This window comes from Dioscorea cayenensis, chromosome 19 (genome assembly GCF_009730915.1).
Source record: "Dioscorea cayenensis subsp. rotundata cultivar TDr96_F1 chromosome 19, TDr96_F1_v2_PseudoChromosome.rev07_lg8_w22 25.fasta, whole genome shotgun sequence".
Lineage (NCBI taxonomy): Eukaryota > Viridiplantae > Streptophyta > Magnoliopsida > Dioscoreales > Dioscoreaceae > Dioscorea > Dioscorea cayenensis.
The window spans coordinates 1,619,608-1,646,071 of record NC_052489.1 but is presented as its reverse complement, the minus strand read 5'-3'; the positions used below and the strand labels follow the sequence as shown (position 1 = coordinate 1,646,071).

Genomic DNA, 26,464 nt, shown 5'->3' with positions numbered 1-26,464 from the left:
TCTTCGCAGTGGCGACGGTGTGCCGGTGGCGTCAGGTGAGATGGCGAGGAAGGTCTTCGCAGCTGGTGATGTGTGCCGGTGGCCTCAGGGAAGACAGAGAGGGAAAAAAAAATTTGGGAAAGAGAAGTGCAACTTATTTATTTTTCTCTTTAAGACAAGAAAAAGAGAGAGAGTGTGTGGGCTGACGTGGATGCCACATAGGCATCCACTTCATTCGGCTTATTATTTCGGACTGGAATATCGGATCAAATAACATTTCTCTAATGATAAATAGCAAGTCAAATTAAGAGGGAATAGATTTATTCAATACGGAAATAGTATGCAATGAGGCATTAATAATCCAGTGAACTATTTAGAAAATTCAAATAAATAAATAATATTTAAAGGTCTTAATTTTAAGATTTAATAAAAATAATAATCATAACCGATCGTTGGTTGTGGATGCAGATTCATAACCTAAACTTTTCATTTTTGGCTGAGAGTGCATGAATAGAATGATCAATCATGGTCCATGCGCACACTGCTGACACGTTACTTGTCCATGTTTCATCAAAGAGAAAAATAGTAATAGCTTATTTGGGCCTTGAGTGCAAGCCCACTCTTAGTTAGGTTTAATTGGGCCCGCTTTCATCGAATAATAATAATAATAATAATAATATATTAATGAAAGGTGTTTATTAGTATTAGTAATTTTATTAAATTAATATATTTATTTAAATAATTAATCCATTTTCATGGCGGATTAAATTAGTGGATGTTTGGTGAGTGAATAAATCACCAACCAAACCTCATGATAATAAAAACTATTTTATTAAATATATTAGTAGAACAACATATATGTGTATATATATATATATATATATATATATATAATAACTCATTTTGGTAACATTGTAAGAACAGATATACATATTATTTGAGTGTAAAGTATGTTGAATATTGGTAATATAAATATTCTTGTTGACTAAAGACTAAGACTAGGCCTAGGGCCATGGATTAGCCTAAAGCCTGCGTTTTCTTTTACAATTAACATGAATCTTTCATCATGCGTTGAATGAATTAAACATTAAATTATTTTGGACCAACAAATGAAAGCGTCTTCCTGTTGACCCTTCTCATCTATTCTGGTCTTCAATTTTTTATCATTAAATTTAATTAATTTCTCATATTCAAAGTTAACCACTTTTTAAATTTTTTTATATTTTTAAAAAATACGCTCAAGATACCCAAAGAAAACATATACTCTCGAGTCTTGAGCCTCCAATCTATTGGAGAAGAAAATAAATAAATTTGGCCTATGAATTCCCACTCATAATCAATGATCTGTTATCATCATGGTTTTTCATCAAGTCTTAAATTTGAGATTTTTTTGAATGTAACACCTTTAATTTTTAAAGTAAGATCAAAAATCCCTATTTTATAAGCATTTTAATTATAAATATATATAGTTATTATTTTAAGTTATAAATATAAATAAAATTTATAAATAAAATAAATTTTAATTATATTTAAATAAAAAATAGTTACTATATTTATACTAAAATTGTTGAGAGAATAAACATTAGTTAAAAATTATTATTATTAACTAAGAAGGCGAAGAAGGCGAAGAAGGCGAAGATTGAGGAGCCTATGTCCAAGATCAAGAGGATTCTGGATTTTCTGGTCACTAGAGACTCTGCCCAGGATCCCCTGACATCGAGACCTGATTCTTTTGGCGAGGATTAGTTGATTCACTATTTTGTAACCCTAAAGGATCTTCTTTCCTTTAGGTTTCCCCCTCCTATTCTCTCTTCTGGTTGTACTGGTTTCTCTTCATCCCACTTCTGGTGGATGCTTTTGTAGAGCTTTGGCTCTTGTCACTGTTGTTTTGAGCTTTAATTGATTGTGGTTTATCCACTTTTTCAAAAAAAAAAAAAATTTATTATTATTATTATTATTATTTTTAAAATATAGACAAGTCACCGCACATATTTTTATTATTAGACATTAATTATACATTAGAAAAAGAGTTAAATTTCTAAATTTTATGTTGGTGATCATTTGAAATTAATTTAATAAGATGCACAAGATTCTTGTTTAGGAAAATTCCTTAAAGTCAAATCAAAACCAAAAATTCCACAAACAATGGGGACCAATGCTCCTTCTTTGAATCTTCTTCTTTCCACCATCCATGTACCTTCCTCTCTCTTGACTTCCATTTTCATCTCCCTTTATATATATCCTTATACATCTGATCTAGATACACACACACACAGACACACATATGAACACCTAATTCATTCCCTCATCAAACCAACATCAACAACCAAAACATCTCTTCCCTTTCTATTCAACAATGGAGATGTCATCAGTACCAAACACCATCTACCTCTACATAATCCTCAACATCATATACATGCTAAAGAAGTACATGCCCAAGGGACTTTCATCAACTCTGAGATTACATGTTGAACTCTTGTTCAAATCAACAACTCTCACTGAAGAAAAGATGAAGAGTCCTGTGAACCAGCAGAAAGTTATCAGCAGAGAAGATGTGGAGATGATTTTGGAGAAGATGAAGATGTCTTGTGTGAGTACTAGTAATGAACCACAGCTTAGAGAATACATGGATTTTGATGAACTTGCGAGCATGTTTGAAGAGAAGGAACCAAGTTTGATGGAGATGAAGGATGCTTTTGGTGTGTTTGATGAGAATAATGATGGATTCATAGATGCAGTGGAGTTGCAGAGAGTTTTGTGCATGTAGGGGTTGAGAGAAAGAGTGGACGTGGATGCATGCCAAAGGATGATTGACATGCATGATCACAACGTGGATGGCAGGATTGATTTCCATGAGTTTGTTGAGTTCATGGAGTCTTCTTGCTTTTGCTGAATGATTAATTTGTTCAAAGCAGTGATTTAAAAACCGGACCGGTTGGTTCAACTGGTTCAACCGGGAACTGGCCAGTAAACCGGTGCGATTAGTGATATAAACTATAAAAGAACCGGGACCGGCCGGTTCAACTCGGGTTCAACCGGTGAACCGGTTAGACCGGACCGGTTAATTTATTGATTTAATTTATTTAATTAATTTATTTATTTTATAATTAAAAATACATATCATAAGTGGTAATATACTTTTTGCTGCATAATAAGACCCAAAAGCAAAAGTCATGCCTGAATGTTAGAGTGTCAGGAAGCGAGGAAGCAGTAAAGTGATCTTTCTTGGGGTGGATGTCCCGAATTTCATAAGCTTATTCCATTCATACAAGTTGAAATCCCCGACTTAATTTTAAGTCGAAACAGGCTATACAAATTAATACCCGGCTTTAATTGTCGAAATCATAATACTCTATATGGATCACAGAACTTGATCGTGTATGTGAATATTTATGGACAGATCAGTGTTGTATGTACACTGAGGATTATAATTCTTGTCAGCATGCCATGGTTTCGGATGGAATAAACAAGCTTGCGGGTCTTCCATGGCCCTACTTATGAAGGAGCAAGCATGAGCTCCTGCCATGATTCTCTTGTTGTCACTCCTTTGTTATTAAATGCATGTCCTGTTATTGTTTCCATGACCATTAGACAGTATATTTGATTCCATGAAATTGAGAACATCTCCTAATATCTATATATAAAATGTAGTTATGAAAGCATATAGACTAGAATTCAGTTTAGACATAGATGTTCCCAAGAACTATATATAGTGTATACTCTAGGAAGAGGAATGTTTTATAGTTAAGAAATGAAAAAAAATAAGAATGGGTAGGAGTTACATCCAATGCATGCAAGAAAACACAAGGCAAAGTTATTGAAGGGTGGATGAACAAAATGGAAATAGTAGTAATGGATCCAATGAAGAAATGGAAACATGACAAAAAATAACTAATTACATAATGCCACTATGCTTTAGTAAGTTTTTGTCAGCTAAAATAAGAGCAAAGATAGGAAAGAAAGAGGAGCTAAGTGAGTAGCTAAACTAGTTAACTAACTCTAGAATCTTTTATTTTCCAACTTTGAAGGTTTCTGGTTCCAACAAAGTCAAGTTGACAAGTTACAAAGAAGAAGAAGAGAGTGAATAACAGATAGCTAAAGTTCAGCAAATTAATCATAAGACTTCCTCTTGGATGTTCACTTTGATTCAGGTGGCACCTACTCCAAGGAAATCTATGAAATGTGGTGACATATGTTGGCGTTGACCCGTCTTCGTGATTGTAGCATGAAGGAGCACGATCTCCAGTTCACTCTCAGGGAATGGAGAAACATCACTTTTGGATATGGCTGCAGGATGGTGCTGAGGTAACCAGCATGGGTTTGAGCATGGAGTTCTGCACTGAAGCATGGGAGAAGCATGCGTTTTGAATATGAATGTTTTTGATTGGTTAATATATAAAGAACAGTATCTAGTTTTTGGTTACTGCCCAATCAGGTGGAAGTTAGTGTGTTTGTGTTAACCAATGGGAGATTAAGTTTTAGTTTATGTTTACTTTAACCTTTTGACTATTTATTGGTAGCTGAGGACTGTATGGTGATTGGCTGAACAACTAATGAGAAAAGTCTATCCTCTCATGTTTTTCATCCCTTGACTGACTTCATCTTTTCTCTCTTGCAGCCGGAGGAGTACCATCGCTCATCGGAGGTGTGATACTCAACAATCTAGTACCATCGTTCATCGGAGGTGTGATACTCAACAATATATTCCCTTCACAAGATGATGAATGATCAGCACTTGCTGAAGAACCTTGAGCTGCTGCTGCTGCAATGGAGTCTGAATAATAGTGTGGATAGCTTGACTGATGCATTGCAAGCATGAAAGGAGAGTGAGGGGAAAACCCTATCAATGGTTCATCCTTGTAAAATCTTGGCTTCTCTTGAATACTCTTACTCTTATTGTTATTGTCATTTGAACCTGATTATGTTTTACATTTTTTTTTATACCCCCTCTCTCTACTACCAAGTATGCCTGCAATCATCAACAAAGTGCATCGGTCACATCCGCATCATTCTTACATGAGCTAGCTACTTCTCATAGCATACGGTTGACTGTTTTTTTCTGTTGTGGTAGGGCATTAGCGTACTCCAACCATGCTTACGAGTCACCTACAATAACTTCGCCAACACATATCTCGTATATATTATTAAAGAGAGTGGTTGGACCGTATCTCAAGAATAATAAATATAATGTCATGATTTCCTCTTTCTCCATTTTGAATGATGTTTTCATATATATATATATATATATATATATATATATATATCGGGGGTATATATAATTATTAATCTTCCTGTCTAAGAAACCGTTCTATTCAAATTTACATTGGAATCGCATTGTATTTGTACCCATATTATTTCTATATTAATTTATAAATGTAATCCACCTGTCGGGGTATGTGGAACTTGCTCACCACTCCACTAAGTCATTAATTCTTATTTTATTATAATGTGTGGGGCCACTAAGAAATTCAAATTCCTAAAAGCATTCAGGCGCCAACTTTAATATGACCTGACGAATCAAAATTCAACACGTCAATGTACGGACGAGGGCAGCCATCCATGTAATATTATAACATATGGCCGCAAGGGGAGAGGGAGTGCTATATATTGTACACACTTAGGCCATCTCCAACCCAAAACTTTATATTTTAAGCTTTAACATACAAAAATACAGCTTCTACAGTGAAAATTTCTCCAACCATCAACTCTATTTTTAACTCTAAAACAAAATATTCTAAGAATATTCTTCTTACTTTACATTTTATATATTCATACCATCAACAAATTTAATCAATTTTAATTTTTCTTTATTCGCATACGCAAAATGCTCATGTATTTTTTTTTAAATTTTAATGAATTTATATTTCTTGTATTATTTTCTTTAATTTATTATTTCTTATTAATTATAAAATATAAACTTAAATTATAAAATTATTAATTTGAATAAAATATGAAATTATAAATAAAAAATAAATAAACTAAAATAACAAAATAAAAAAAATAAAAACATAACACCAAAAAAATAAAAACAGAAAACCAGAAAAACAAAAAATAAAAATTACCAAAAAAAAAATAACTCTAGCTACAGTGACGCGCAATTACTTGCGCGTCACTATAGCACATTGGTGATTTGGCGCAGGAATTGGCGCTTGATTGGAGCCCATCCTGCGCCAAATCAAAGTTTTTACTTTAAATATAGAGCATGGTTGGAGATGCTCTTACACACATGAAATAGCTCTTGTAAGTGATCGTAAGTATGTAAACCCATTATTCCCAAAAATGCCATTCCAACCCAAACGGTTCCGCATAAACAACAGGAATATTTTCCTCACATTTCCAAGATGTTCACTACAAAAGGAGGATGCTCTACAACAACTAATAACTGTATCGCTTCCAAGTAACAAAAAGTTCATACGCCTTGCAAGGGAATTACACGAGAATGGGAGTCCTCATTTACATGTTCTAATACAACTGGAAGGGAGAGCACAGCTAACAAATCCTACGAAATTCAATATGTGGTCACTTGTATCATCTATAACATTTCATCTCAAATATGCAAGGTGCGAAATTCAGTTCTGATGTCAAAGTGTATATTGAGAAATGAGGTGATTACTTTGATTGAGGTGAATTTCAGATTGACGCCAGATCTTCAAGAGACGGCCGACATGATTTGTCAAGTGTTTATGCCGATGCCCTAAACGCATATACAATCGACAATGCTTTACAAATAATTCGAGAGAATGATCCCCGGACCTTTCTTTTACAATATCATAATATTAAGCCAAACACCAAACATATATTTGCCAAGCCTAAGGAAACTTACATATCCGTTTGGGATTATTCGTCATTTCAGATTATAGAAAGTATGCAGGCATGGATAGACCATAACTTTGAGGTTCGTTACGCTGCGCGGCCAGAAGACAATAATATAATACAAATCAAGTGTGAATTACTTCGGCCTACAAGTATAATTATTGAAGGGCCAAGTCGTACCGGTAAGACGGCATAGGTAAGATCTCTTGATAAACATAATTATATTTGTGAACATCTAGACTTTAATTATGCCACGTTCAGCAATGATGTTCTATACAACGTGATTGATGACGTCTCCCCACATTATCTTGAATTAAAGCATTGGAAGGAATTGATTGGGGCTCAGCGCGACTGGCAAACAAATTGCAAATATGGTAAACCCGTTCAAATTAAAGGTGGAATCCCATCAATTATATATCCTATGTAATCCAGGTCATGATTCTAGCTTTAAAGAATACCTCGATAAAGGAGACAATCACTCCTTGCGTGACCGGACATTAAAAAATGCAAATATTGAATTCATCGAAAGTCGTCGCTATCAAACCCCATACAGCAATCACGGTTACAGTACTCTATCTAACATTTAGGTATGCTTAATCAATAGCCTTGGAATTACTTCCAATCTTTGATAATGTATTACTGGACCGGAGATGATATAACAGAGATTCAGGCTAATACTGGTGTTTTCTTTTGGGAGTTGTCCAATCCGTTGTATTTCCTGGTGAAGGAGAATATCAATCAGCCGTTTCAACACAACTACAACTGCCTAACTGTCCAAATGCGTTTCAACTACAATCTACGCCGGGCTTTGGGCTTACACAAATGTTGGTTGTATTTCAAAATCTGGACTCATCTCCAACCATTGACTTCTGATTTTTCATGATTTCTTCCGTCTAAATGTATTGTCTTTCTTACGGGAATTTTGGTGTAATTTCAATTAATTCTGAAATTCAGTCTATTATTCATTTTGTTCGTCGGTTTCGGCTCATGTTCAGTTTAAATTATATTAAGTTGCCATTTATTTTATCTTCATACATAAACTGCATTTTGCTTACATTATTAAACTACTGCTTCTTACATTACATGACCATACAATACAATTCTCTGGCGTAGCTTCTCAGTTGCTTCTTGTTGTTCAAAGCGACATGTCTTAACTCTTCACCAACCGGTTGAAGTAGCTCCTTTTTAAGTACCAATACTACCTAATTCTGTTTTACATTTTTTTATATCCCCCTTTCTCTACCACCATATAGGTTTCAGTCATATCCCCATCATTCTTACATGAGCTAGCTGCTTCTCAAAGCATATGATTGGATACTTTTTCTTGTTGTGGTAGGACGTTAGTGTACTCCAACCATGCCTGCAAGTCACCTTTAATAGCTTCGGCAACACCTTTAATAAATATACTGCCATAATTTCCTCTTTCTCCATTTTAAATGATGTTTTCATCTATATCGAGGTATAAATAATTATTAATCTTCCTGTTTAAGAAACCATTCTATTCAAATTTAGATTGGTGGAACTTGCTCACCACTCCACTATTCATTAATTCTTATTTTATCATAATGTGTGAGCCACTGAAAAATATCAAATTCCTAAAAGCATTCAAGCCCAAACTTTAATTTAACCTGACGAATCTAAATCGTTCCATTTTTTTATCCATGTCAACATTTCTTATAGAAATTATTATATTGGCAACACATTAAAAAAAAATAATAACTAAATTACTAAACTATCCCTCTTAAAACCATGTATTTTTTCTATGATTATAAATATTACTCTCTTTATTTATATAACTTAAAAAATTAAAAAATAAAAAAATTAAAAATAATAATAATAATAATAATATTGCCAGAAACAACATGTATTTAAAAACAGAAGAAGGAATATCCCTACCCATGATGAACTAGAATTATTGGTGTCCACCTATGTAATATTATGACAGATGTACGGATGGTTCTTTGCATTTTCGCAACCACCAATAGCTTTTATTAAAATAATAATACTAACAATTCTATTTAAAAAAGAAAACATGTGATTTCTGTGCTATCTTTAAAACAAAAACATAATACTAATAATAAAGAAAAATATCTTCTATTGTGTTGGTAAAATAATACATGGGATTCTGCTGCCTCACATAAGGGAGGACAATTACAAATTTACAATTTTGATGGAAGTACTGATATTGTCTGCAATTCTCAAAATGAAAATGCACATTTAATCCCAGAAATATAAATATATTTATATATTCAATCACAAAAATATATGAAAGAAATGGAGTTTCATTAGCAGGTATATGTTTATATCTAACTATCAAAGATGCTTGAGAGCAAGACAGGATGGCACACAATTGGTATCATTTGCTTTTGCCAAAAGCAAGAAACAAGTTATGAAAAAAATTATCACAAACTGGACCCATGCAAGTTCAAAGCACTGTTCAAATGGAGAAAAAGAAAATACACACACACACATTCAAACTTTGAACCAACATCAGAACATCCAGGAATCAATACAAGCATTCAAAAAACATTTACCCACAAAAGGTGCATTACACAATGCTGTTAGATTAGCATCTTGTGTCGATAAAATTAGACAGAAATCGCTGATCAATGCATCAGTGTTGACAAGAATTTCAATTTGAAGGATGACATAGTAGTCAGAAAACAAAAAAAAAATCAAACTATAATATGAAGATTAAGAGCTAACTCATTAGTATAAAGCCATTGTTAACTTCAAAGACCTGCAAGAACAGCAGACTAGTGAATTATAATTGGCATGCTTGCATAAAATAGTGGCAAGGATGTTGTTGGGCAGTGGCATAATTATGCTTGATAATTACTATTTATTAAGTATCATAAAGCATGATGTAAACAGCTGACTAAGTGAGCCAGCTGTTGTTGATGCACTAAGAAAAAAGATTCATATTATGCAACAAATATGACTGCAGGGGCAATAGGGCATACTAATAATTAGAAGATGAGCTTCTCCTGTCAAGCAATACCATAGCAGCATGCAGCAACTTTTGAGAGCAAAAGTTTCAACTGTAGCAAGTCAATCAGTCAATGTGTTTTGGATGCACCTAAAATAACTGTTTGGCCTATGACAGTCAAGAAAAATAAAAACCAGTCTGATACTGAGATGGTCGGGTCAGGAGAAGAGGATGTAGTCAAGCAAGGCAAGAGAAAAGAGGGGGAAAACATATGATACATTAATGAAATCAGTACAGATTGAAAAAAAAAAGTTTCTGCTGCATGGCAAGTCTAACTCAACAGCAAAATTGACAACAGTAACGCGTAGTGGAAAATTCCATTAAAATGTCAGGAAATTCATCTGAGGAAATGATGTAAGAGAAGATAAAAGGCATGCCTTGTGATCCTGCTAGCTTTACAGCAGAGTAGAGTAGTATCCAACAATCATTTGTGTAACTACTTGAAGTTTACATTCTTACTAAGACCCTGAGAAAAAAAAACAAGTGAATTTCACAAGCTCATTTACCACTGTGAATTGCCACAAAATATGCATCAGACACTAAATCTAAACAAAAAGGGCACAAGCTTCATTCACCCACTTTCCCACACAAGCATGACAATTGGCGTTCTGTTTCTACAGTTAATTGGCGTTCTGTTTCTACAGTTGAAAGAAATTTTGCAATCATTGTGGGGATTATCTTATAAAGAAGCTACATCCATAATGGGATATGTTATGTGATTATGCTTCATAATTCATCCTAAAAATTTTCAGAGAACTTTCTGTAATTCCTATTACATGTCACTGTTAAGATATCATTATGCTTCATAATTCATCTTAGAAACTTTCAGTGAACCTTCTGTGATTCCTATTACATGTCACTGTTAAGATACATAAGAAAAATAAATATATAAGTAAATAAATAAGCGAAGAATTTGCACTCTAATTGAGAAAGAACAGTCACCATGCAGATCCATACCATCACACATCCTTGTTAGTTCTCCGGTAAGGCATGTAGCGGATATCTTTCAAAGCATTTCTCTTCCTCCTCTTCTCAATGAAGGAGTCAAGCTTCCCAGCAGCCTATAAATTAATGAATCCCAAAAATGAAGCACACAGAAAACATAGTTTTAAATAGTTAATACAGATTCATTTTTTGAGGCCTCGTTCGAACCTTTAAATCCTCATATTTCTTTACTAGCTCCCCTTGACGAATTTCCGCTGCCACAAGAACATGAAAAACCATTAAATGGAACTACAAATGCTTGCAACAGGGAAGAAACAGGAAGCCTTTCATGCTCATGGATAAACATAAGTGAGGGTATGAGCAAGCAAACATTTTTTAAGGTAATATGGTCGTTTCCCTTGTTTTGCAGCTTCCTTTTCTTTCTTTATATGTTCAGATAACACACGAGATCCAACTTTCTTCTGTTGTGCAGATTGCAACTGCTTGTCCTGAATATGCAAGGCAAGGCAAATGTGAATGGACCAATTGATGAATCAACAATATTGCACATCAAGTAATCAAAAACATGATAACAACTAAAATAATACTCGTAGTAAACTACAAATAATAATGGTTCTTAGTATTAGTGAACTATTTGTTAACATCAACCTTAAACTGTTTGCAGTTTTACTCTTATATTTGTTAACATCAATCTTAAACAATTTCTGATTATACACTTATATACCTTCTAAAACAGCAAGAGACCATTCTCCAGGTTTTGGACCAACTACAGGGTAAAAAAGAATGTGGATTTTCCAATCAAATGAGAATCCCAATTTCTTAAAAAAGATCAGATTCTTGAAATAGAAAATCTCACACTAGAGTATCATATCAGATAAGAACAACATTGACAGCCATAGCAAGGATTAAAACTGTATCATATGCTACGCAAATTAACAAAGTGAAAAGGATTACAAGTGGACTCCTAATTCCATGATAAGTAATTATTCACTCTTATAATTTAACTTGCACTGACTAAAGATGAATGGTGTGCTTTTTCAATATTCAATGCCAATAAATATTTTTTAACATGTGATATTGAAAGACAAACAACAAATATGCAGTCTTTCTCTTCAATGTTTTAGTATAGGAAATAGCTTAACAATTAGGTTCATAGATCTGAACAAACTACCATTGCTCGCTAAGTTAACTAGCCTTACAAGTTAATATCTTATAACAAAGTTCAAACAATTTTTCCCACAGAAACCATATTAAGAGGCATACAAACAAAAACCATATTAAAATGGTATGTTTCTTTCAGCTTGCAACAACTTACTATCCAACAAAGGTGTTCCTTTAGTTCCTTGATAACAGTTGGGTCTCTCTCCTTCTTAATTAACTTATGAAGTTTCTGTCAAGTGTAACACTAACAATAGTTATTCAACATAGCAAAACATTGGAAGAATTTAAATGCTACAGGTATATAAAGATAACCATCAAAATTGGATAGGAATAACCTCCTTCTCTGCAGGAAGCTCAACCTGAAACAAGAAATCATATCTTTTGTGAAACCTGCATTTCCAGGAGAATACAAAGAGTACAGTCAATAAACTTTTCAAAGGTGCATAAAAGCTTCTTGCTAAATAATAAATAGCATCAGCATCAATGACAATTTAAAAATATGTTAAAAATCCCAAGACACTCAAATCACACAACTCAAACACCAGAAAGAAAAAGGCTTTACTAGATTGAAGGAAGAAAAAATTCATATCCAATTTATATATCCCCAACATGATGGAAAAAATCAAAGCAATGATTTTCCTATTGAATACTTTTAACGTTGTGGAAATACTGACCCATTGTATTTTGCCAAATGAAAAAAAATTAGCTTTCCTGGAATGTGACAAATAATAAAACATTTGCTTAAGTAAAAGATAAAATGACTTAAGCCTATAACCCAACAGTGATTACTCTAATGTTTCGCAATGAAAACAACAGATGCTCTTATTTTTCAAATTTAAGAGGGAAACATGATAAAAATTCTTGAAATATAGAGCTTTAGCCCAAAAAATGCCATATATAACGCCTTTCAAATAAGTGTCCTTAGCAAAAATAAATAAATAAATAAAGATAATTAAAAAACTCACGAGTGACTTAATGCCTCACAACTTTCATCCGAGCCCAATACCACATTATCTAAAAAAACAAAGAAAGACCATGACAAAGGCATTTTAAGCTTCATTTTTTTATTTTTTTGGGGACCAACACAAATACACGTAACTAGCTCCTATATCCAAATGTCAGTTTAAAACCCCAAATTTAATATATTTCAAGTTTTAAAACAAACAAATATAAATATGTCATTTTAACGCATTCCACCTTTCCACCATTAGGTCATAGCCTACTTGAATAATTTATTGTTCATAGAGCTACCCATGGCTCTATAATTATATCAAAACTCAAGCTTGCGCAAACCTAGAACTTTTCATCTTACCGCTCTCTATTCAATTCGCTAAAATTCTATTTGACAATTCATTTTTCCCAGTTAACAACAATAACAATTCATGGTGAAAAACACATTCAAATGAGGAAGAACCACCACTTGATACGAATATAAAAATATAATTAAGCAAGACATAAACAAATAATAGACCAAGCAAAACATCTATAGATTACATACATCGCACATTGTGTACATAGCATAAAACTAATATCAAATTTCATAAACAACAGTGTGACACATTTACTTTGACAGCGAAAAAATATATCACAATGATAAGAAAGCTAGACGTACCCATTTCTGTCAAGAGTTCCACATAAAGATTCAAACCGAGGATCTCGTGTAACCTGTCATGAAAAGCAAACCAAATGCTTGTTAGGTGACAAAGGCTCACAAAAGAAATATAAAAAACTAACCAAAATGAAAAATAAAATTTCTATTGCAATTCGTTCTAGTAACCATTTTTCGTCATTTCTTTGTAATAAAAATGGAAACAATTACCAAGAAATAAAATAAAAAAATTAAAAAAAACACCCACTTTTTTTGGGTACTTGGATGACCTCCCTAAACTTTCCAGCAGGCACTTTGCTGCTCATCTCCATTGGCCTTCAAATTTACCACAGATAAATAAAAACAAAAAGAAAACCAAGCAACAAATCAATCTCAAATCAACTGAGAAAATAAGTAAACAAACATGTTCTTATGAGCACGCCCAAGCTTCTGTTGCCTTTTGATGGGAGCCTTCGATCGAGGAGCATGGGATCCATCAGCCCGCACCTTTTGAAGCTCGCCAAGAGGGATATCAGCAAGAACCCGTTCGATCTCCTCTTCCTGCAATACAAGAAAGAGAATAAAAGAAAAGGGAACTAAGGCTCACAAGGTGATCAAAAAGCTATCTCAAACCTCTTTGGGTGAGGCCATAAGGTCATCATCCTCCATGGCAGTTGTGCTCTCTCTTTGGACATTGGAGGATTGCAGCTTCTTTTCCTTCACCATGATTAAGTGTTTTGAACTTTTGAGTTCTAAAGGATTAAGCTATTAGGGTTTTTTATCCTGATTATGAGGACAATAAAAAAAATTGCTGAAATAATAATAATATTTAGTCCTAATAGATAGGTCAGATGATGTAAATGCCAAGTTGGCACCATATCAGCATCTATCAGCATGACAGCATCCACATTGTTATTATTATTATTATTATTAATACATAGATCTAATGATGTAGTAGATGCCAAGTTGGTATCATATCAGCATCCGTGTCATTATGTCTTTTAAGAAAAACCTAATTTCAATCGTAAATGTTAAAACGGAGATTTACTTTTTACTGTCTAGGGCTTAGAGTTTAGGATTCCACAGTTTATTGTTTAGGATTTAGAATTTAAAATTTAAGATTTAGTATTTAAAGTTTATGTTTTTAGAATTTTGAGTACATGGTTTTATGGTTTTATAGTTTTATAGTATTTAAGTGTAAGATTATAAAATTTTAGATAAAATTTTATAATGTTTTATAATTTTTAGAGTTTAGGGATTCATATGATTTGTTTGTAGAAAAAAGAATGATGTGGATGATAACTTGCATCCACGTCATTAGGCCTATCTATTTGGTGCCTTTCCCTTCGCCATAATTAAGTATTTGAGTTACGAATGATTGCTATTAGGGGTTTATATTCTGATTATAAGTATAATAAAAAATTTTTGTTGAAATAATAATAATAATAACTAGGGTAGAGGCCCTCGCTTGCGCTGTGGGTTTGAAATGTAAAATAAACTTGGCTTTACAATATCCTGGAAATGATATATATATATATATATATATATATATATATATATAATATTTATAAGTAATTTACATATATTTTTATTAAGAAATAGTTTGTCTTTATATTTCAAAAAAATATTTAATTTATTAGCAAATTTTATTATAAAGAGTACATAATACTAAATTGGTGAAAAAAATATAGAATCTACATACTTAATAATATTTATTATTATATTAAAGAATTAGAATAGAATTTTATTTTATTTTATTTTTTTAATGCTTGCATCTTGCTTAAGTGTAACTTAGTATTTTAAATTTTTTTTAATTATATTTTTTTAACATGGTAGAAAAACTTAGTTTTTAGACTTTTAGAAACTATTCCCAGAACATAGAAAAAACAAGGGCAATTACAATTAGGGTTTACAGCTAGGGCAAGAATTGAGATTGAGAACAAAATTAATCAACAGATCCATGCTATTCCCAGAACATAGAACAAAACATCTTCAAATTTCAGCAAGTTTAGAAAAATTCTGCTTAGTTTACCATCTTGGACTGTTACCAATTAAAGACAAGAATCAAAATCCAAACCTTAGACAAGCTGCGCTGCGAGGAGATCCCCGGGGAGGTCAGCAAGACTCTGACAAAGAGCAGGGCTGTGAGATCCGGCAACGGTGACTGACGCGGCGGGATCCGCCAGCTAGGGTTTCTGGCATTGAGGCATTCTGCTCCAAAGGCGAGAGTTTTGCCCCCAAAGCGCAGAATTCGCGAGATTTCACGAGGGACGAGGCGGCGGTAAGCTTACCGCTGAGCGGAGATAACAATCAATAATACGATGTCTCGCGGCTTCACCGAAACAACAGGTTTATAGTGTGGGGTCTCTTTTGCAAATAAGCCCCTTGCATTGTTGAATATTGCGTTTACTTCTTTTTTTCTTTTTCTTTTTTTTGCAAATAAGTTGAAATATTTTTAAAAATTAATTTTTTATTAAAGTTTCATTGTAATATCGGATAAAAAGACATAAGCTACTTGTAGGGGTGGTAACGAGGCGGAGCGGGGATGCCCCTCCCCGTCTCCGTCTCCGTTTATGGCGGGGACGGAGATTCCCCATCCCCGATTCCCCGACGGGGGGAATTCTCTTCCCCATCCCCATCCCCGAGGGGATTCCCTCCCCACGGGGATTCGCTAGTTGTAAAAATATTATTACATATTGAAACATAAAAACGACTCAACATAAATATATACATAAAATTATGATAAGATCAAAACTACTTAACATAGGGCTCTTATATCTAATTTTAATTGTTATTAGTTTAAAAAAAATAGTTTATGTGATTAGCGCAATTAAATTAAAATTAGAGTTTTTTATATTATCACCTATACCATTGAATTTTTAATGTTGGAAAAATTATACATACATATACACACAATATATATATATATGTGTGTGTGTGTGTGTGTGTGTATTTTAATCGGGTCGGGATCCCCACGAGGCGGGGAGGGCATTCCCCATCCCCATCCCCATTTAGGAAACGGGGACGGATTGGCCCCCATCCCCGCCCCCCATGGGAGAGGGATTCGGGGAATCCCCATCCCCGTCAGGTCGGGTCCCTGCGGGGATCGAGGATGTATATATATATATATGTGTGTGTGTATTTTAATCGGGTCGGGATCCCCACGAGGCGGGGAGGGCATTCCCCATCCCCATCCCCATTTAGGAAACGGGGACGGATTGGCCCCCATCCCCGCCCCCCATGGGAGAGGGATTCGGGGAATCCCCATCCCCGTCAGGTCGGGTCCCTGCGGGGATCGAGGATTCCCGGCCCCATTACCACCCCTAGCTACTTGATACAATTGAGACATGAAAATACTGATAGTGGATCATCTGAATCCCCTAGAAGGTATAGTTTCTTATATGTATATTATATAAGAAATATACATATAAGAAACTAATTTGTTACATCTAGTATTGGATGTCATATCAGTCATTTTTTATGTAATAAAATAAATAAATCATTCAAATTAATTAAAAAATTATTAAAAAAATTACAAATATACAATATTAGAGAGGACTACATCAACAATTTTATCATAAGTAGATAGGTCAGATCACAAAAAACAATTATATCAAAAAATTAAAAAATAAGAGATGAAACCTGAAAAATACTAATAGTGGATTAGCTGAATCCTAAAAATGCAGGATCACTTGCCTCCCTCTCCTATATTATCCTTATGTATATAAAATAATAATAATTTGAGATATATTTCTATATATTAAAAAAAAACAAGTGACTCAATTTGAAATAGAAAATAAATTACATGTTATTTATGTACATTCAAGATAACATGATCTTCAAACAATCGGAAAAAACTAGTTGTTTGACTTGATTTTTTAAATTTAAATAATATGAATAAATCACAAAGTTATTAAAAAAAAAACAAAACACACAAGTCAGAGAACATATAAAAAAAAATGTAACTTAGAAATTTTTAACTAAAAATTAAGGAATTAAGAAAAAATAATAAATCATGTGAGATGTAAACTCATCATTCTATATCATTAATTAAAAATACTATAAAATACTATATGTAAGTAACTCTATAACGATAAAGTCTAAAATATGTCATTCTTATGTGTTTGAAGACTTGAATGATTCACTTTTATTTAAAAGCTATAATAACCAAAAGAGCTTCGTTCAAAATTAAAAGTTTATATTTATTCTAGCTTATATTAATAGTTAGACCGGATCTAAGTTGAATTCGTATTCAATTATGGCTCCAAATGAGCGCCTCTCATTTAACATTGGAATCAAAACATAATCATAATTTTTCTCGTTCCGGTTGCAAAATGGTTATTCAGTTGTGTTTAATTAAAATGTATTAAAAAATATTATATTATATATTATATATTTTTTTTAAAAAAAATAAAATGAAACGGGAACCAGGGTTTTGGTTCCGGTTCATTTAATTCCTTTTGGTTTTTAACTTGCAAAACATCTTAATAATCTTAGTAGAGCTTTCTCACCCTGATTCAAAGTTTCAATTGAGTTTAAAAAGTTACTATATATATATATTCAGATCAGTTTCTCAAACTGACAATGGTTCAGTTTACATTTGTTGAGGATACGTAGCCTCAATAAAGGCTACGTATCCTCAAAAACATTGCTAATATTTGGAACACCTCCATTTACTTTTCTAAACATAATGAACATTTAAAAACCAACAAAATTAATAATAGAAATCAAGCAAGTCATATATATATATATATATATATATATATTCAAAACAACTACTGGCAAATTTAATAATAAATAGCAAGCCAAATTAAGAGGGAATAGATCTATTTAATATGGAATAATGGAAATAGTATGCAATAAGGCTTTTTGAAAAGGTGGATCAACCACATAACATTAAAAGCAAAATAAGAACAAAAGTCAACAACCACTAGGTGTGGTTGCAAACAACAACAAAAGAAACAACAAAGATACAGCAAAGAACATCCGTCCCGAAAGCCAGCGGCCCCCCCACACAAGTATAGTCATCACCTAGCCGCGTCGGGAAAAAGTGTCTCCTCCCGGAGTCTCTTCCAAGTCAATCGCCCTGTACGGCAGATGAACTCCGGGCTTCTTCTAGCAGTATTGATGTCGTCAGTCCATCTTCTCTCTATGTCCCTCTGTGACAGAAGAGTACCAAGATATGATCATACGATCAATATTCAGAATGAGGCAATGTATATGCATATGATTGGCCTTGAAAATACAATTATTTCTAGCAAGCCAAATATTCCAGATAATTGCTTTCGCCACTAAATCCCCAAACGCCTTTTTTGTCATTAGGCAAACAGCTCCTCTAGAGGCCCCACAGATCTTCCAGCGCGGCCGGAGCTGAAGGTAGATGGAGAATACTGACGAAGTATTCCCACACTTGTTTAGCGATAGGACAATGAATGAAAAGATGATCGTTCGACTCTGATCCGGCATGACACAAGACACAGGTAACCGTGGGAAGCCTGTTGCATCTCCTGATCGCTAAATTTTCCAAAGTTAGAATCTTGTTTTTCCATGCAAGCCAATTAAAAAGGTTGATTTTCTTCGGACAGCCGCCACGCCAAAAGAAATGCGCCACCGGGCATCTGAGACCGCCGTCAATAAGGAAGTTGTAGAAGGACTTCACCGAGAATGACCCATTCCCGCTAAGTCTCCAACTCTTTTTATCCTCCAACTGACTAACGGGTCTCCTCACATGTGTACGGACATGGCAAATTAACTCGTTACCATTAAAAGAACTCTCATCTAAGAGATGGACAAGCTCATGTAAAGTGCCGTTAGGGCAACGACTCCTGCTAAACTTATCAGGCCACAGGTTCATAGGCGCAATGCCGTTGATCCATCCATCCTTCCAAAAAAGTGTCTCCTTACCCGAGGTAATCTCATGAGAAATACCACTCCTAAATGCCGGTAGGCTGGTCAAGACCCCTTTCCAAAAGAAGGAAATACGCCCAGATTGATTGGGCCATAACTTAGCCTTAGCGGGGCCGTAGTTGAATTGAATAACTTTAGCACCACCCCAAGATGGGTCTAACATATACTTCCACAGCCACTTCCCGAGTAATGCCTGGTTGAAGCTAGCCAAATCCAATATACCCCATCCCCCCTGATCCTTAGGTCGACAGAGATTTTTCCAGCAGACAAGGCGGCAACCTGGTTGCTCTAAATCAGGCCCAGACCAGAGGAAATCCCTTCTAAATATATCGATACCTTTAATGACCCAACAAGGTAATCGAAAAATTGACATCCAAAATGTCGGAATAGCAGACAACACCGAGTTCACCAGTGTGAGACGACCGCCCAAAGACATATGCTTCATCTTCCAGGCCGCCAGTCTACGTCTCACTTTGAGAATAAGCCCATCCCAATCCTGCCGACGCGGTCTACTCCCAGAAATAGGGATCCCCAGATAAGTGACAGGAAGAAGATCGACCTTACAATGTAATGTCGCTGCCGCCGCCTGATCCGGAAGCTCGCCCACTCTACTTGAGAACAAACATGTTTTCGAGAAATTCGTTTCAAGTCCCGACATCCCCTCAAACAAATACAGGATAAGTTTAATGATCCTAAGGTCTTCAAGACCCTCGGACGTTAAGATCAACAAATCATCCGCATAATGCAAATTGCATTTACTCCCAAACTCCAGAGGAACCCCAATTAAAATTTTGTTTGTGAGCGCGTGAGCAAACATTGCGCTAAGAACATCGGTTACCAACACAAACAATAAAGGAGATAAGGGATCCCCTTGCCTAAGCCCCCTTTGATACCTAATATAGCCACTGGGGGATCCATTAATCATGATGGATGCTTTAGAGGAGGAAAGAATCTTTTTAATCCACCCTATCCATCTATCTCCAAAACCTCTCGCCTGAAGCAAATCAAATAAGAAGTCCCAGTCCACAAGATCAAACGCCTTGGCAAAGTCCACTTTGAGAATGTAACCCGAAAGTTTACGCTTACGAAGGCTAAAGAGAAGCTCCTCCGCCGTAGCAATGTTATCCAAGATGCATCTCCCTTTTAAAAAAGCCGATTGGTCCGAGTCCACCAATACATGCATAACCGCACTGAGACGAGTTGCCAAGATCTTCGAAAGAATTTTTAGTGTGGAGTTGATGAGACTGATGGGACGATAATCCCCCGTCGTTTCAGGGGTCTCCACCTTGGGAATCAGTGCAATATTCGCCCAATTGATGCGTTCTAAATTCGCTCTCCCCCAGAAAAAATCGTCGCAAAGTTGCTTCAAATCCATCTTGATAACCTCCCAGAATTGTCTGAAGAAAAACAGAGGGAAGCCATCTGGTCCCGGCGCCTTATCCTTACCCAAGTCAAACACAGCTGCCTTGACTTCCTCCATCGAGAACTGTCTTTCCTATTGCGACAGGTCCACACTATTCCTATTCGCCAATAATGTCCGAAAGTCGATCAGGAACCGTGTTGAGCGCTTAAGGCCGAATTGTTGCTGGAATCGAGCTTCAAAAACTTTCCCAATTTCCTTAGGTTCCGAAGTTGTTACAACATTGTGAGAAATGCAGGGAATGAAATTTCTATTCTTACGGCCGTTGGCTACAGCATGGAAAAAACTTGTATTACCGTCGCCCTCTTTCAACCATTGTAACCTAGAACGCTGCTTCCAGTATACTTCCTCCTGCTTAAGTATTTGAGAAAGTTCCGATCTAAAAGCCTCCTCCTGATTGGCCTCCTCATTAGATAAAATTCTATTCTCCCTAAAAGAGTCCAATGTTTCCAGTTCATGAAGTAAAGACAGTTTCTTGAGTTTAATTGAGCCAAAAGAGAATTTTGCCCAATGTCGCAGTTGGCCTTTGAGCGTCATCAACTTTTTTGCCATAACAAAGGCACCACAACCTTGCGGTGCACACTCCTCCCACCAATTTTTAACTAGGTCCTCAAAACCTTCCGCCGTGGACCAAGCCAACTCATACCTAAAAGGTCTAGGAATAGAGTAGTGGCAACCCACTTCAAGCCGGATAGGAACGTGATCAGAGCCTAGACGAGGCAAGCTGTTCTGGATCATCTTAGGGAACAAGTTAGCGCATTCGCAATTGACAACGAACCTGTCTAGCTTGACCCAAACCGGCTCCGATTGGCCATTAGTCCAAGAAAATCTACGACCCACCGCAGGGGGTTCCAAGAGGTTAAGGTCATGCAGAAACGCATTTGCCTGCCTCAAGTCGTCCATGTTGGGTGGGCCACCATTTTTGTCTTCCACTCTGAAAATGGCATTGAAATCCCGGCAAATGATCCAAGGCATCCCCTGGGACCCCACACTAGCCCTCAGTTCCTCCCAGAAAGCTTGCTTAAGCGATCTAGCGTTAGGTCCATAAACCGTAGTGCACCTCCAAGTCAAATTCACATTTTTGGAGTAGAAAACCATCGTAAGGCTGAAAGTTCCTTTAAAGACAATGGAGCCGGTAAGAATCGCACTATTCCAACCAATAATGATCCCCCCAGCCGATCTGCGCGCCGGCACGAAGCAAAACTCATCCAGCCGGCTGCCCCCAATTTCCCTCCAAGTAGTGGGAGTGATCTCTTCAAGTTTGAACTCTTGTAAACAGCAGATGTCCGCAAAATGCATATTCAGAAAATCCTTAACCAGAAACCTCTTAGCAGGTTTCCCTAAACCCCTCACGTTCCAAGTGATAATATTCATAGGCACAACTAATTCGCACGCTCCTCCGTAGAGGTAGCCAACTTCTCCGATGGAGCTAGTCTAACTAGTTCTAAGTGACGAATATGATTTAAACATGCATTTTCATCACTGGAAAAAGAAATACCACAGGCTTCACAGTAATTAGCAAGCTGAGCATCATTCCAATCGGAAATTAAACATGGTTTGGAAGAAGTACCTTCCCCAGTGTCGCCTTTCTGCCCCTTTTTCTTGGAAGATCTTGGAGGTTCAGCGATGAATCCGGCCTCCTCATTGAAGCGAGAAGACGGCTTTTTCTTTCGCTCACTCTTGCGGGTAATGCAAGGTTGATCCCCTTCGCCGGTCTCAGATCCCCTAGGTAGGCCAGGTAATAGCTCCTGCAGATTCCTTTCAAATTCCGAGAACGAGTCATCTGAATCTTCAGTATTGTCAGAAGAAGTCATTAATGGTGTCCGAGAGTGCAAGTCAACCGAACTCATGTGCGAGCCGCCCACAGTCCTGTCCGGTTGACCAACATTGGGTCGCAGTGCCCAACCTCCAGCAATGAATTCCCAGCTGAAACCACCCGGCGGAGTCAATTTTGGCAACACAGATTCATCATTGAAGTCCACCTTCTCCAATTCCAGCTCCCCATTCCGGTTAGAACAAACATCAGAACTAGTCCCAAGATTCTCTTTGTCACCCATGCTAAGTGGCCCCTCTGTCGGCCCAATGACCAGATCAGCCTCACCCACTGCTTCTTCATTATTCTCCATTTCCTTGCTAGTCCCATCTGAAAGCCCACTAACCAACTCTTGGCCCACCACCCCCACTTTATCAAGGGAAAAAAGCTCTCCCTCCTTCACACTAACATGGATAATCTTATCCTGCCGCCCAGCTAGCTTAAGAGGCCCGGAATCATTGTCCACTGGCCCGTGAGTTGGGCGTCCCAAGCCCAGATCACAGCCCACCTCGCAAAGTAGGAGCGGGTCACTTTCAGCCCCTAAACACGTATCATCCCGGTCCGCACTCACTTCAAACTTCCCCATCGTGATTGGGTCCACAAAAACGGGCCCATCAAGCTTCATCCTAACTTTATGAGAACCTAGGTCCGCGCGTGAGCCCTTAAGAACCTCTCTCCTTAAAATCCTCACGTGCTCCTCTTTGCCTGAAACCTCGGACGAGATCTGCATGCCACCTGTCGACTTCTTTTCCTTAACCTGCCAAAGATCGACACGTCGGCCTCTAGCATCATGCCCCGTCCGGCCGTCGAGTCGCTTTAGACGCGGCTGCTCGGGTATCTGAGCGCGAGCATGTCGCTCCCTAGACAGCGATGGACCATCGGTCCGAACACCCGGTGCTCTAGTGCAGTGAATCGTCACCGCAGCATCCCGACGGGAGCCTTGCTCCACCGCCCCTCCACACCTCGATCCACCACCACTCGAGCTCTGCGACTTCGAGCTGAGCTCAACCACTTCCTTCGCCCCTGTGAAGCCAGAAACTTCAGGCACCACCGGCTCCGGCAGTACGCCACCATCAGTAAAACCTGGACGGGAGCCAGGCTCAACCAGTCCTCGACGATTAGGCCTCACCGGTAAACTTGTTAGCTTGTCACCCGTCGGCCCCAAGAGATGTTTACCTTTCTCAACAGCTGGAACCTCATGCGTGCACCTTCGGACCTGTTGCTGCACCGTCTCCACCCGAGATTCCGGCAGGACATACCTACTAAGCTCTCGCCGGAAGGTCGGTACCGCATCCTTCTCGCCCGTTATCAGCACCGAATATCGCCTCATACCCATGCTGAGATCCAGCTCAAACGGCAACACCACTCCAAGTCTTCGACGAACCAGCACCGATAAAAATAGTTTGTGGGGGGTGGTCGCCTGTGAAAGAGCCACCAGTTCTCCAACTGGCTTCACCACCTCAGCGATGGTGCCCCAACTCCAACCATGCAGTGGAAAATTCCACAGGTGCATCCACTGACCAGCGCCCGAAGCTCGGCCAACCGCACCAATCTCCGCCGACCACGGTGCTAATTTCAAAGTACAAGGGCCATCCTTGGTGGCGACCGCGAAACTGCCCATCTTACACACCTCTCTGACCTCCTCTCTGTTAGCTAACGGGATCAGAAACGAGCAGTCATTTAAAGGCGTGATCGGACCTGCGAGAGTTCGGTTGATAATAGTTGGAACAACCTCCAGAATACTGGAGTCGTTAACGTGTCCCTCCTCCAGCGAGAGAACAGCTACTCTAGCGAGATCTTCCCGCCTTTGCTCAACCTCCGGAGTAAGCGGGATAGACAGCGAAGCACGCGAAGAGTGGCCCATTTCTTGTCGCTCATGGTGCACCACCTGTGGAATCACCGGAGAAGTCACCTCCCTTCGCCTATCGTCTTCTTCAATCTTGCCCACCTTTTTAGATCGCACGTGAATCCTCTTACGGTTTGGGCTGCGAGCAACCGGGCATCTCGCCGCCATATGGCCGACGCAGGCGCACCTCAGACAAACAACTTGATGACGGCATTCCGCTGTTTTGTGGGAAGAGCGAAAGCATCGGCCGCAGGTGGCCACATTGGGAGATCTAGGCCGCTTCGCACCTGCTAATCTGGCACCACCCTGCATATCCTTCGACCTTCTCTTCGAATGCTTCAACTCGTGAGAGTCCCCCGAAGATTCCGAGCTCACCACCTGCGCAAAGGAACGCTTACCGTCCTCGGAGTTACCTTTGGTCTTCACTGTTAGCGCCTTGTCGACTCGCACCTTGCCGCCGTCGCCGTCGCCGCCGCCCAGGCCTCCCCAGAGGTCGCTGAGAAGACCCTGCATTTTATTCTAACAAAAATAATAAGGCTTTGTCAATCCAGTGAAACATTTAGAAAAATAAAATAAATATAGGGAGAACATGACTATGAGAGAGACAGATGGAGAAAGATTATGTGAACAGTATTGGTATAACCGGTATTGAAGCATTATACAAGCACCGATGCTGTTAGTAAGTTATTTTTGTGTTTGATTTTATTTTAAATTGTAAGTGTTAGTAGAAATAGATTTCAATAGTTATAATTAATTAAATTAGTGCATTCAAATTTTCACGCAAGCCCACTTTAAATTAGCCTTTGTGATAATTCGGCCACCGTTCATCGAATAATAGTAATAATATATTAATGAAAGGTGTTTGTTAGTGCTAACGACCTGCGGGTCTATCGGTACACGGGTCACCGATAGAGCTCTCATCGAGTGGTGAGAGTTCGATTCTCGGCTGAGGGCATATTTCTGGGAGTTATGAATAGTGATTGTGTACGAATGGTTCCAGCGCCCACGTGAGCGCGGCCTCGTCCCCATTTGTTCCACCGAGGCTTGTGCACGTCCCTGGGTCTCTAGTGGGTTCGCCCCGCTCCTCTTCCCAAAAAAAAAAAAAAGAGGGTGTTTGTTAGTATTAGTAATTTTATTAAATAAATATATTTATTTAAACAATTAATCTCTTTTCATGGCGGATTAAATTAGTGGATCTTTGGTGAGCGAATAACTCACCAACCAATACCAAACCTTATGATAATAAAAAGTATTTTATTAAGGCCCTGTTTGGATGGTCCTACATTCCACAGGAATAGTGTTCATTCCTATGAAATTTAATATTACATAGGAATTTATAGTAATGGGTGTTTGGACATTGTTTTCATAGGGCAAAATTACTATGTAAACATAGAATTCCATAGGAATATTTTAAAGTGGTGAGACCAAAATATTTTGTCCCTTTGTTTTTCGAGTTGAGGTTTGGGGCTGCTACCTTGCTGCTTGGGCCATCGACTTTGGAAAAGGGTAGGGCTGGCCGGTACGTCTTCGATCCGGTGACGACGCTTCCAGTCCGGTGACGACGCCTCCAGTCCGGTGATGACACCTCCGGCCCGGTCACCGCTCACTAGGCTGTTCTTTTGCCTCCTTGGATTAGGGCTTGCATCCCCACTCCCTTGCTCCGATCATTGGCGACGATCTCTCTATCTCCTCTTCAATCTAATTCAGGGCCTTTGGTACTTCTCTTTCCTCCTCTCTCTATAGTTTTTATGCTGGGAATTCCATGTTATAGTGTTGTGATTTTGTTTTGATTTGAGTTTCTCTACATATCTACTTTCTTTGGTTTGGACTTTGTTAAGATGGGTGTGTTCAGGATTACGTCTGTGCCATTCATGATTTATGTTAATTATATTTGTTGAACCCTGCGAATGAAGGAAAGTAGAGAAAAGTGAAATTTGCTTGATGGAGTTTTTCATATGCTGTTACTGCCTTTAGGAGTGTGCATAGTTTGGATAAGCCAAGCT

General features: G+C 37.5%; 2 protein-coding genes across 5 annotated transcripts; one reads left to right on the top strand and one right to left on the bottom strand.

Moving 5' to 3' along the window:
- The first annotated feature begins 2,335 nt into the window (after window positions 1-2,335).
- On the top strand, window positions 2,336-2,746 carry LOC120250665 (probable calcium-binding protein CML45). Its single transcript, XM_039259495.1, has one exon. It carries the CDS (start codon window positions 2,336-2,338, stop codon window positions 2,744-2,746), a length of 411 nt encoding a protein of 136 aa, XP_039115429.1.
- Window positions 2,747-9,310: 6,564 nt separating this feature from the next.
- Window positions 9,311-15,784, bottom strand: LOC120250053 (rRNA biogenesis protein rrp36-like). Of its 4 annotated transcripts, none has more exons than XM_039258802.1 (11): window positions 15,553-15,784; window positions 14,109-14,258; window positions 13,900-14,036; window positions 13,745-13,811; window positions 13,500-13,552; window positions 12,223-12,277; window positions 12,042-12,116; window positions 11,097-11,214; window positions 10,934-10,980; window positions 10,739-10,842; window positions 9,311-10,247 (listed from the first exon to the last, which is right to left on the bottom strand). In XM_039258802.1, exons 2-10 carry the CDS (start codon window positions 14,199-14,201, stop codon window positions 10,741-10,743), a joined length of 747 nt encoding a protein of 248 aa, XP_039114736.1. In that variant the 5' UTR covers window positions 14,202-14,258; window positions 15,553-15,784; the 3' UTR covers window positions 9,311-10,247; window positions 10,739-10,740. The 4 variants fall into 4 exon arrangements, with proteins under 4 accessions (XP_039114736.1, XP_039114735.1, XP_039114739.1 ...); XM_039258801.1 differs by having other exon boundaries at window positions 14,109-14,227; XM_039258805.1 differs by having other exon boundaries at window positions 14,109-14,192.
- Window positions 15,785-26,464: the final 10,680 nt, after the last annotated feature.